Below are 12552 nucleotides of genomic sequence, written 5' to 3' on the forward strand. Positions count from 1 at the left end.
TAAATAATGATGAAAATAAAGTGAATGAAGGTTACTGTGACCTTGATACAGGGATATGAGGATGCTTTCATTGTAAAATAACTTAGTATAGCATTGTATTCTTGAGAAGAAGAGTTTGAAATATTTTTACTATATAGTTCTTTTTTGAATTTTGAAGCAATCTTGGGGCCCAAGTATAGCTCCGGAGCACGGTTTAAACAATTTTGAATCTACAATATATAAGGATGCTTGCTTAATAATTATAGAGATAGTAGCGATTTAGTTATTAAATATAAGACTTCAAAACATTTTCCCTATGTCTTTCTATCTTGATCTTTGAACCACTCCTGGGTCACGATTTTAATAATTGGCTGAAGTAAATCAATTATTGTACAGGTAGACTTGTAGATCATAGTGCAGCGTTAATGTTTGTATGGAGTTTGAAAAGTCTTGTGATATCACGTGATCATATAGAATGTCATCAATCTGTTTTTTGTATTGATACACAAAATTTTTTGTCTTTTTTTTTAATTTGCATTAATTGGTAGAATTTTAATTTTAAGTCGAATTATGTCATCATTCATTAGAAAATAAAAAAAATCACTTGGTTGATTAGATCAGTTTCTTTGTCTCTTTGAGGTGACACATGGGGACAGTACTTTAAAGCCTCATCCCAGAACTACATTAACTGTTAAAATTTACAAAAATGTCTTAAAAAAGAACCAGAAAAAACACTTGGAAAATTCGGGATAATAAGACTAATGTTCAATGATTTTAAAAATATAATTTTTTTTTTAATAAAACCCAGTTATATACTATATTAACGAGAGCAAAGACAACATTATATCCCATGATTATCTAATTATGATTGGACCTTAACGTGTGTTAACATATATTGGACGAAGTTCCATTCACGGTGGTTTTTATCCTCACCTGATAACAGCATGGCACCTTAGAAACTAGATTGGGTCCTCCCAGTTAAATTGTGGAATCATCGTTGTTCGTGGTGGACCATTCTTTCATTTGATAAACTTTGCCGAAGAATTTACATCCCCACGAAGGTATAAGCAAGCATTTGTCTCATATTCATTTATAAATTAGAATTTGCTACCTACGAGACTTCGTCTCCACGAACCAAGAAAATTTTAGCTACCAACGGATATTGACCCCCGCGAATAAAGATGATTCCACAGTAGGTATCTTAATATGAAACAAAAAGAAATGCATGAAATCCTCCGTTATATATTAAGGACTTAAATGGCAGCAGGTTGGTTAAAAAAACTAAAAAAAAAACTAATGGATTTCAGTGGGCCTAAATATGTTTTGAATTTTCGTATATTTGATTTTGTAAAACAAGTTTATTTTGTATAAACATCTTTCAACTATTCTCAGTACAGATTTAGAAAACTATTTGATTAGAATAAGGTGCAACAAAAGAGAGAGAAAAAAATGGGGGTTTTTTTTGGAAGATTTATTTTAAGCAAATTTAATGTATTTCTTATAAGATGTTTTACAACTAATAGGTTCATTCTGTGTACACGTGTAAACTTATAATATATATTAAAAGTTGCATATGGTAAAAAAAACAACGGTTAGCGAATGGAAATCTACGCCACAGATATTTCAAATGGAAGATGGGGATTTGATAGGCAAAGTTCCTACCCAATCCTTTTGTGTTTTGATACAAAGGAAACCTTGTTCAAACAATTACACTGTATTACAGTGTAGGTTTATTTTTGACTGTCTATATAAATGGAAATATGTATGTTCGTTAGTGTTAATAGAAGGTATGGACTTAATTTAACCTCCGACATATTCCGTAAATGGTCAGTTACAAACCTAGCCAATAAGTACATGTAATAGTAGCGATTTGGCAATATATTATATATTTTTGTGAAAAAAAATCATATATTTCAAATATAGCCAAACCCTTGAAAACGTCAGGATGAAAAAGTTAAAGTGCCGAATTATGGACGGATAGATATTAATCTTCAGTCAATGGAATTTTTTTTAATTTTTTTTTTGGCGCGCCAAAAACAAAAGCTGTTGACAGAAATAAGAATTTTATCTATACGCGAATGATTGCAATCTACATGCATATTGTACCAGCAGTTGCTCTGTGTGTATAAATAGGATCAAGAATAGGAATGCGTTGTAAACACCTTAAAGAGAGCGGATCGAGTTCGAAGCTTCTTTACATTACTTACCATGAAACCCATTACATGTTTACTGATTGTATTGGTGCTATGTCAGCTGTGTATGACCACATCAGCAGCCAAGCTGTTCAGCAATTAGAATGTGAAGAAAGTGAAAGACATGGCCAAAGATCTGGGTTCGAAGATGAAAGACGAAGTAAAGGACTTTGTAAAGAAAGTCAAAGGTACGTTTAGCATACATACATACATACATGTATATACATTTTTGATTATATATATATATATATATATATATATATATATATATATATATATATATATATATATATATATATATATATATATATATATATATATATATATATATATATATATATATATATATATATATATATATATATACAGTTTTGCATTAATATGACATTTAATAAAATTTCATTATTTCGTTCAAATATTAAATGAGTGTTGTGAGAGTTACTGAAAGAGGTATATGGTTTAAATAAAAATGATTTTAAACAGAATTTATCCCTTAGATCTACATTAAAATAAAACTTTAATTCAGTAAAACCCTCAGATAAAAGTATTTTGATTAGACATTTGTATTTACATTGTAATACTATTTCTTTATAGAGAGCTTTTTGTCTTTAGGAGGTTCATGTAATCTAAAAAAAATAGCCATTATCACCAAACCTCCTAGAAATGATAAAGAATCAACAATATAGATAAATAGAAAGATAAATATGTATAAATATCATCACTTTTGTTGATACATGTATGTACATTGTATGTATGTTGATGTTGAGTAATTTTTATTTTCATTTCCTAATGATATTTTCTTAAATATTTGTTTTACTGTGTTGTAGACAAAGATGTCGAAAAACGCTCTATAGCTGAAAAAGTACACCCGTAAAGAAAGGCCTTCAACTGTATGAAAAAAGACTTATTGAATAAAGATTAACAAGATATTAATAGCATCCGATAATGTAGTTATTGAGTTTTATTAATAATCCTGTACCGGCAAAACTAGAAGGACTGTTCTGCAGGTTCAGGATCAGTGATCGGATTTACCGAGAGTTCGAATATCGGTACTTAGCCTATGTTTATAAAACTATACAAATTTTGCATTAAAATTGCAAATTTTAAAAATAAATCCGTGTATAATAATATAAAGTAGTTATAATAATATAAGAAAACTTAAACTAAATTATACTTTTATTCACAGAAAAGGTAAACAGCAAAAAGACAAATCATTTTAAAAAAAAATTAAGAGTGCAATTTACTCTTGTGAAATAATTCATCTTCCGATATGATACTTAAACTTATCTCACTAAAATGTGACACGAACGATTGAATATTGTCAAACGTTTCGGAGAAACCTTTTGTTCTTTAGTACACAGCAAGTAAAGAGAGATTCATAGAATAAAAAAGAATAAAAAAAAACAATTGAATATTAACTACATGTAAGTTATAAAACACTTAGTTATTCGTATTGACCACTTGGCTATTCTTTACACTTAGATTATTATGTAAACTGAATGTATACCTATTTTTTCCTCAGTTACTGACAATATACACTATATTTCAGGGGTTAAATGTCATACTAGATGTATTAGAAAACAAAATACTGAGAAAAGAGAGGTCTAAAACAGCGTTGTTACAATTATATTTTATTTATAAAGTAAAAAAAAAAATTGGACAAAATTTTGATCAATATTCAAATCTAACATAAAATGAGCACTGTATGTATATCTGCAATTCTTAAGAACTGCATGTTGGTCACTCCATAACTACTCCATCCAACTTTTATAACTCATCCCGATTTAAGCGACGACGGCCATTTTCCAATATTCTACTAAGAAGAGCAGTCGCTCCGGACTTTAGATTTTCCCCTGTTCTAATTGGTTCATCGAGGATAATGTATTGCTTGCTATTGGCGTCATATGATGGCCACTTTGGAATGCTCTCTCCATTTGGATTACTTAAAAAGTGACGAAAAAAAATCTATAATAAATCTATATCTAATATATCTATAATAAATTAAAAATTAGATACAAAGGTCGTCCAAAAAAGCAAGTCAACCTCTATCGTTCATCTTTACCGCTTAAATTAGAAATCTTATATTTTATGGTAAAATATTATAGATACATAGAAAAAAATGTATAAACCATGTTCGTTAACGAAGGTCTACAAGCAAAATAATTTTTAGATCTGGATCACGAAGACAAATCTTACCCAAACTTTGCAAAGTTAGTCCAGTATTGGATGATTTTTTCAGATAAGCCTTGATCTTCCTCAACTACTTTCCTTTTTTCTTCCGGAATTTCCAGAATGTCCGAGAAGTCGAAGAAAAAACGTATGTCATCTCCATGTCCGGCTCCTTTTAACCAAGATGGCGGATTTCCTCCAAAAGGCAAGGGACTCGGCTTGGTTACAAGAAATTGATAGGTGTTTGACAGTGTATTGTCTCTGGCGTGTATTGACAGCATTATGTTGCTTGGCACGATGAAAGTCGAATCGCCAGAAAACTCGCAGACTTTATTACTTTGGGCATCTACACTTTCAGTGGTGGTGTAGAAATCACAGATTTCTTGAACTAATTCTGGAACATTTCCCACTGCGTTATTGATAAAGACAGGGGCTGTCATCTCACATAAAACACTTTTTGGTATTTTTTCTGTGACATTAAAGTTATATTTTTCTTGAACTTCAGGTGACAAGCCCATGTACAGCATATTGCCTTCACCGTCTAGAGTACCGGACATAAAATCCAGAGAGCGGAAAAATGTATAGCTTTTATCTTCAGGAGATTTCGGATAAACCATCTGTTTATCTATAAGCTTGCCATCTGCACCTGGATATAGTCCCCCGGCTTGAAAAGTCGCATTTTGGGAATCCGTTATATCGAGCATTGTCATAGCATTTGTAATATTTTCAACGGGTAGTTCTTGTAAACAATGTAGGATTTCTGCCACATCTCCTTTGTCGTTGCAATTTGTTCTTTCTAAAAATAAATCTTTTGTTCTTATTTCCCATTCCTTCTTTGCAACGGTAACGGTGGACACTATCCCACTTTGAGATATAGCTCGTTGAAACAAACCTTCGTTGGATGGAATCAGAGTTAGCAAACTAACAGACATACCACCTGCTGACTCCCCAAAGATGGTCACTGAGTTCGGATTTCCACCGAAAGAAGCAATGTTGTTATGAATCCAACGGAGAGCCTCGATTTGGTCCATTATTCCGTAGTTTCCCGACAACAGAGGATCATGCATTGTAAAGAAGCCTAAGAGTCCAAGTCTGTAATTGATGGTAACGACTATGACGTCCCCTTTTAAAACCATTGGTTGTGGCTTGTACTGATTAGCAGCTCCAAAAATGAAGCCGCCCCCATGGATCCATACCATCACTGAAAGGTTTCGTGCTGTCGAAATTTTACCAGGAACATAGATATTGAGATACAGACAATCTTCCTCTGTCTGTGAACTATTAAATCCAGGAAGAGGAAAGTACCACTGAGGACAACTCGGTGATTTCGCTCCAGAAATTCCTTGAACTTTTTCCCATTCTCCAATAGGCTGAGGTGGCCTGAAACGGAGCTCTCCGGTTGGAGGTTTGGCAAACGGTATTTTCACAAATCTAAATACTTTTTCATTGTCAAAGTTTTCCTCATAACCTCTAACCCAACCTGACGTCGTTTTGACTTCAACGGCATTAACCACGTCATCTCCTTTCACCAAAGATACTACCAAAATTATCGTAAAAATGTAGTACTTTATCATATTTTAATTGCAAAGATAGACACTTTTCTGAACCTGAAATAAAAGAAGAACCAGAATTATGAACATTTAAGACATAATGAGTTCAATCGGCATGTTAACAAGGTACGACAAAAATTGTTTAGTCATGGCAGGTAGAATGAGATCCCTTAAATATTAAGGCTTCCTGATCGCCACAGTAAAAATCATAATTATTTGGTTTTAATAACAGTTTGTCAAGATATTTCAAGGTAGCCCCCTCCACTTCTCCTCGTCCATCCTGATTGAAGAACATTTGTAATTTTATGTTTTAAACTCATTTTTATGAAGCATAAAAACAATTTCTGTCCAAAGTTGCTCGGTCCGATTTTTTGGTTATGACAGTCTAAAATAATTTCCATACTAACTAATTTTCTAAGAAAGTTGTGGACTTTCTCATATTTACATCAGCTCAAAGTTAGATATAGTCAAAGTAAATAAAAATAATTCCTTTAACGACCAACGAAAAAACAAACGAAAATGCATCATGAATTTAGGAATTTCAGAATGTTTACATGATTATAATTATATTAAACAGGTACATGTAATTAGCATAGCGCACCAAGCAGCCTTCAACACCTTCGACATCGTGAAGTAGATCTATGAATTTCAACAACAAACAAAACGTTCCGTCGCCATGTATGTTACATTTTTGATTGTTTCGAAATGGGAAAACCGTTTGGTGTCGTCCCCGAATGATTGGATTTATTCACCCCGGAAGTTATGCATTCAATTGTAAACAAAGCAAACTTAAAAAATATTAGCAAACAAAATGTTCACAGGTTTATTTTTAATTTGTCTGTACATTATCAATGACCTTTACTTATAACGATGTCAAAGTCGTAATAACAACCATAGTACCGGTCTGGACGCCCAAGGCGAATTTTTGCATGAGGCGAATTAACGCGATAATCTTTATAAAGTTTACATTAATTGGCTTAATTGACCGGTAAAACTAATGCAATGTTTTTAATTATTAAACACATACTTAGCATAACCATCGTTTAAAAGTGTACACAAAATTCGATATAAAATCGGACCAAGCAGCCTTGAACATGCACCGCCGAAACAGTGAAGTAGATCTATGAATTTTAACAACAACAAAACGTTCAGTCACCATGTGTGTTACATTTTTGATCGTACAAATATATAGAGAATAATACATACCCTTTTCCATACCACAGCTTGTATCAGCCCGAGACTCCAATATCAGCCCGAGGGCCGAAGGCCCGAGGGTTGATATTGGTCGAGGGCTGATACAAGCTGTGATATGGAAAAGGGTATCTATTATTATATTTATTACATACTTAGTAATAGATTTAAAAAGAAAACCTATCAACTTGAACAAATTGATTATTCATATCATTTGAAAAAAGTCTGGACATGAACATGTATTTAATAAAAATATGAGTTCTTCTTGTTTTAGCAAACATGAAGCTACAGAACGGAATTTCATCAGGTTTAAAAAGTTGACTGCTTTAAAACATTTGCAAGCATTTGAGGTTTTCAACTGCACTTAAAAATGTCGACTGTAACTGAAAATGTTTTATTTTTCGTCTGTAACCATGCAAAAATGCCGAAGCGAAAAAAGGCAGAGGAGTTCCGCAAGGGGTGTGATACGGATCCGCATCAGCCCTGGAGGGCTGATAACCTTTATCAGCCCCGGAGGCCGATGCGGATTTTGTGATGTCATCTGTATTACATGTGCAAAAAACCTGTATTTATTACTAAGTATGTAATAAATAACAGGAAATAACCCATGAAAAACAAAATTTAGTTTGACGGTTGGCATGATAATATCGAGTTGACATAACGCTATTAAGGACTTACTGTCATCTTTCCAAACATAAAACGGTGTAACATTCATTGTTGTCTATAGTAACTTGCACCCAGATAATAAGTAGTGACCTAGTAAAAATCCATGTGACTACCGTAAACAAATACTGTACAACAGATAAAATTATTTATTGGTCAACATTTCGAACGTATGGTGTTCCGTTAGAGGCTTAAGTCATTTATGTGCGGTACAAGACCTTCCCATTGCCATAATATTTTCCATGTGAAAATGTCTTATTAAATCCTGTTTTTTTTAAGGAGCCAACACAAAGTGCTACGATGATTTGATTATTTAAAAAAATTTACAGTAAACTGTATTTTTCTTAAACCATGTTCACCTTACAAACGCTGAGTGCAAGTACAGTCTTTCATATATAGAGTGCACTGAGATGCAAACAACATGAGAAATGTAAAACATGTATAAACTCGTACCTGCAATTACATGAACATATATCCTTCAATCCTTCTCGCCGCAGCTACATGTAATAAAGACTCTGAAACCGTTTTTGCCCTATATACCAATCTATATGCAATTAAACAATTTTGAGACATATCTATTTATGGAAATATGAATCATCTTGTACATATCATAATTGAGAATGTGGGTTCAAAGTCAAATTTTTTTTTTGTTTTTTGTTGAATGCATTTTCAGCGATCTATAATTTTGTGCATCAGATTAATCAGAGCTTTAGATATTAAACAGTACATTTGTGTTCTTATAAACTATATTCATTTTTATCAAACCCTTCTATGTCAGCAAAAGTAAAGCAGATCTTACCTTGAATTTACCAGTGTGAAACAGGAAATACAAGTTGTGATTGTAGGACGCTTCACCCGTATTAACAAAGCACTGGTCAACCTTCTTAGTGCGATCTAAATATTGAACCATTATCACATGTGTTCAACATGCACTTTTATTTTTAGCTTTTCCTTCCTGTTTACACTGATAGGGCCTATATTGCATCCTTATAAATAATGTCAATCAACTGATACCTGTACATCAATGACTGTCCATAATTTGCTCAATTCCGTTGTTTTTGTATCGTTTGATTCAACTGTGCTTGAATATTGAAAATTTGAAATAATATTATATTAAATAATTCAATATTTGTTAAAACGTATAACTTGAGCTTGAATTGATCAATTACTTTTTCAACAAGATAATACATATAAGTGAATATGTGTTATCAGTTTTTTAAAAAATATATACCCTAAAATCAGGAGACCATGGTGTAGAAACAGGGATTGTTGTTGTAAAACAGAAAAAATAGCAATCCAGAAGCAAACTATATATCATATCAAAATAAGATTATTTAGACCAATTTAATAGAATGAAAAAAATCAATGGCTATGTATATAGTAGAAATTTTCATAGCATTTATCAATTTGACACCCTGCCCTAATACATGTAAAAAGCAAGGCCAATTAAATAGAAACCACCCTCCATGATCAGGTTTTTATTGCTAGTTTGAATATAAATAATCATAGATGTTTAAAATTGATAGAGAAATTTGAAAGCATATCAAAGATTATACGTTTTTAAAATATAAACAATTTTAGGGGCAGATAGGCATTTAACAAAAATAAGTAAAATTAATATAGGTTACATATTGTATTCAGTTCTTTAAAATGTTAAATGTTTTTTAAACCCGTTTTACGACTTTGCAGAAACGTACAACGTGTACTCTAGAATTCAAAATTATTGCTTTGTTAAAAATGTGGAAACTTTGTGGCTTTTCATATCTGCAATGAATTCTTAACACAGTGGGAAAGACATCTATCTTACAGATTGATTTTGTTTCATAAATATATCCAGTCCCATTAATTTTACACTTGGATCATAGCAATTGAATTATTTTTAAAAGAAAGAAAAATCTGAAATTTGATCTGAAGTAAAAATAGACTGAAATAATATAGGATCTCTCATGATTTGCGATGGTATATGATTTTTATCCAACGAGTTGTGTGTTTTCTATCCCCGAGCCTTGGCGAGGGGATAGAAAACACACGACAAGTTGGATAATCAAAGTACTGAGAGTACTGAAAGACAGGGTCTTGAAAGTTTGAATTTGTAATTGTCCTTGATTTCCTCGAATATGCTTCCAAAATTTATGAGTTTGAACTATTTGTTACAATCTATGTTAATTCGGCTTTTTTGCAATTGTCTGATACTTTATCTAAATTTTACTCTATCCTGGCCTTCATAATTGTAGAAAATTGACAGAACGGTATATTATGTAAAATAGAACCCCAAGGAAAATTTTTATAAATTACTACTAACCGGGAAATTCAAACAACTATATCAAAGTAGATAATTTTAATCATTAGATTTATTCAATTTTGTGATCCAAGGGAAAATCCACAAGTCGGACGGTATCTGTAATAAAAGTTTTAAGAAAACCCTGAAAACTCTAAAACTACTGAATTAACAAACAAAGTGAACATTTGTATACCGATAACAAACACAGGCACCAGACGTTAGAAATATTTTTTTTTACAATAAGATTCCAAGAACTTTAACAATAAAAAGATTTGTCACGGTCGCCATTTTGATTTTTAAGACCGACTTATCTGACACGATTTTCTTCATTTGCGATTCATGCAAAATTAATAGGTAAAAATAAATCCGTTCGCCACTTGCTACTTTTTTGTGTAAACTCGTGCAACACCTACACGAATTACGATACAACCGTTCCTTTTCATTAAAAATCATACTCCGAAATTCAGAGACATAAATAACAGAGATTGACAACTCCGCCATTAGCGTGTAAATGTTACGGGACCAACCTTACTTTGAGAACTACAAGTGCAACAGCAATTGTAAAAGTCATTAAATTTGAACCTGATAGTAAATATGAACATGAACCTGTAAATATTTTAAGCATGTTTTATTTATGAAATATTTACAAAAACTCTATTTAGTTTTTTAATTACTTTTTTAAAACTTTCTGACTTTTCACAAAGTAATGGTAATGCATAACTTAACTCATGTAATGGTAATGTTATGCATTACTTCAAGAAAATTAAGTAATGGTAATGGTAATTTAATGTCCTAATTCATGAAGTAATGGTAATGTAATGTATTATTTTACAATGTAATGTACAATACAAGCCTGATTCGAACTAAACCGGAAAACATGAACATTAACATTTAACTTGGTTCTTCAATCGATAAAATTGTATATATTATATGATGTATAAGTCTTCCAAAATGTATAATCTATTATAGATTTTGCTTACAATGCATTGTTTAAAATTTAAATTCAGTTTAATCAACTAAAGAGCCAATGAACGAGAAGGCAAATGGAGGTTTGTTTTTAATTTTCTTTGTACAAAATTCCTTTAGAGACGAACAGCAGTCATACCGCAAGTAGCCTGGAAGCCAATGAAACACCTATTTAATTTGTAAAACATCTGTGTATAACCCGTCCCGATTTTAACTTCGGCTTGCGCATGAAGTTTGGTAGTATTAAGGTGAAAGATTGTCAAAATAAAATTCACAACTTTTAAAAAATGGCACGTTGCGTTTGGGAACTTTAATTTCGATTCCACCATCAATCTCTTCTATTGATTAATGAGCTCGTACAACAAACTGAATATTCAACGGCGCTGTGCATTCAGTTACGTAAATCATTCCACATTTGAACGCGACCAAGAATATTTTGATCAATAAAACTATTTGTTTATTTTCTAAATAGAATTTTGTTTATACACAGAGGACTTAAAAGATTTAATGCGTGTTTTTATAATACATATTTACTGAAATGCATGAAAACTATCTGCACTATTTTCTTACGCGTAGACTCAATTCATGTGTTCTACGCGTGCCTTCCGGTTTGAGACTTCGGCTGACAGTAAACCAATAGACGGGGTCATGTGACCCCGTCTACAAATCATATGCCATCGCAAATCATGAGAGATTCTTTTTATCACATGTTTTACCAAGTAGTTTGTTAATCCAAACTTTTTCTGTAAAAATTGTGATTGTGAGCCGCACAACACATTATTTACAACACGTCAACAACGTTACGCATGGGAAAAAAGTTCCTTGAAGTTTAACAAACAGACATTCATTTTCGAACATTTTTTATGAATTCATGACAAATAACTGAAACAGCATAAAATGTTTCAAATTTATATCTCAACACCCCTCAACTGAATTAATTATTTACTTTTTCATTCTACGTCAATCAACCATCTAAACCTACGTAATGATTAACTATGACGTCACGTGGCGTAAGAACACACAGTGAAATTTAAAAAATTTATTCCATGAGTGATATCCACCGTATATTGGGATAAACATGTGATAAAATTAATTATTGTACAGGTAGACTTGTAGACCATAGTGCAGCGTTAGTGTTTGTATGGAGTTTGTTAAGTCCTTTAGATGATCACGTGATCATCTAAAATGTCATTAATTAATTTTTTTCTATTGATTTTTTTTATCTCTTTAAAAAATATGCATTCATTGACAGAATTTTTGTTTCATGTCATTTCATTTAATAATTCTTTAGAACATAAAAAAAATCACTCGGTTATAAAATCAATTGTTTGTTTCTTTGGGAAGACAACATGGGAACAGCATTTTGCTGCCTTATTTCAGAACTACATTCACTGTCAAATATATATATTTACAAAAAAGCGTTAATTGACCAGAAAAAAGCATAGGAAAAATCGGGGTAATATGAACATTGTTAATGATTTTGAAAATATAAAATAAAAGACTTTAAATATGACCAAGATAAATTACTTTAGCCAGAGCAAAACAACTTTATATCGTATGA

The 12552-nt window shown here is 31.8% G+C and overlaps 1 protein-coding gene across 2 annotated transcripts; it reads right to left on the bottom strand.

The window, feature by feature from the left end:
- Nucleotides 1–3329: 3329 nt before the first annotated feature.
- Nucleotides 3330–8665, bottom strand: LOC117683545 (carboxylesterase 1C-like). 2 transcript variants are annotated; one of them, XM_034452948.2, is made up of 3 exons: nt 8544–8665; nt 4368–5947; nt 3330–4113 (listed from the first exon to the last, which is right to left on the bottom strand). In XM_034452948.2, exons 2-3 carry the CDS (start codon nt 5912–5914, stop codon nt 3939–3941), a joined length of 1722 nt encoding a protein of 573 aa, XP_034308839.2. In that variant the 5' UTR covers nt 5915–5947; nt 8544–8665; the 3' UTR covers nt 3330–3938. The 2 variants fall into 2 exon arrangements, with proteins under 2 accessions (XP_034308839.2, XP_065929464.1); XM_066073392.1 differs by lacking the exon at nt 8544–8665 and adding an exon at nt 8198–8456.
- Between the last annotated feature and the right edge of the window lie 3887 nt (nt 8666–12552).

The sequence above is a fragment of the Magallana gigas genome, chromosome 10 (genome assembly GCF_963853765.1).
Source record: "Magallana gigas chromosome 10, xbMagGiga1.1, whole genome shotgun sequence".
Taxonomy (NCBI): Eukaryota; Metazoa; Mollusca; class Bivalvia; order Ostreida; family Ostreidae; genus Magallana; species Magallana gigas.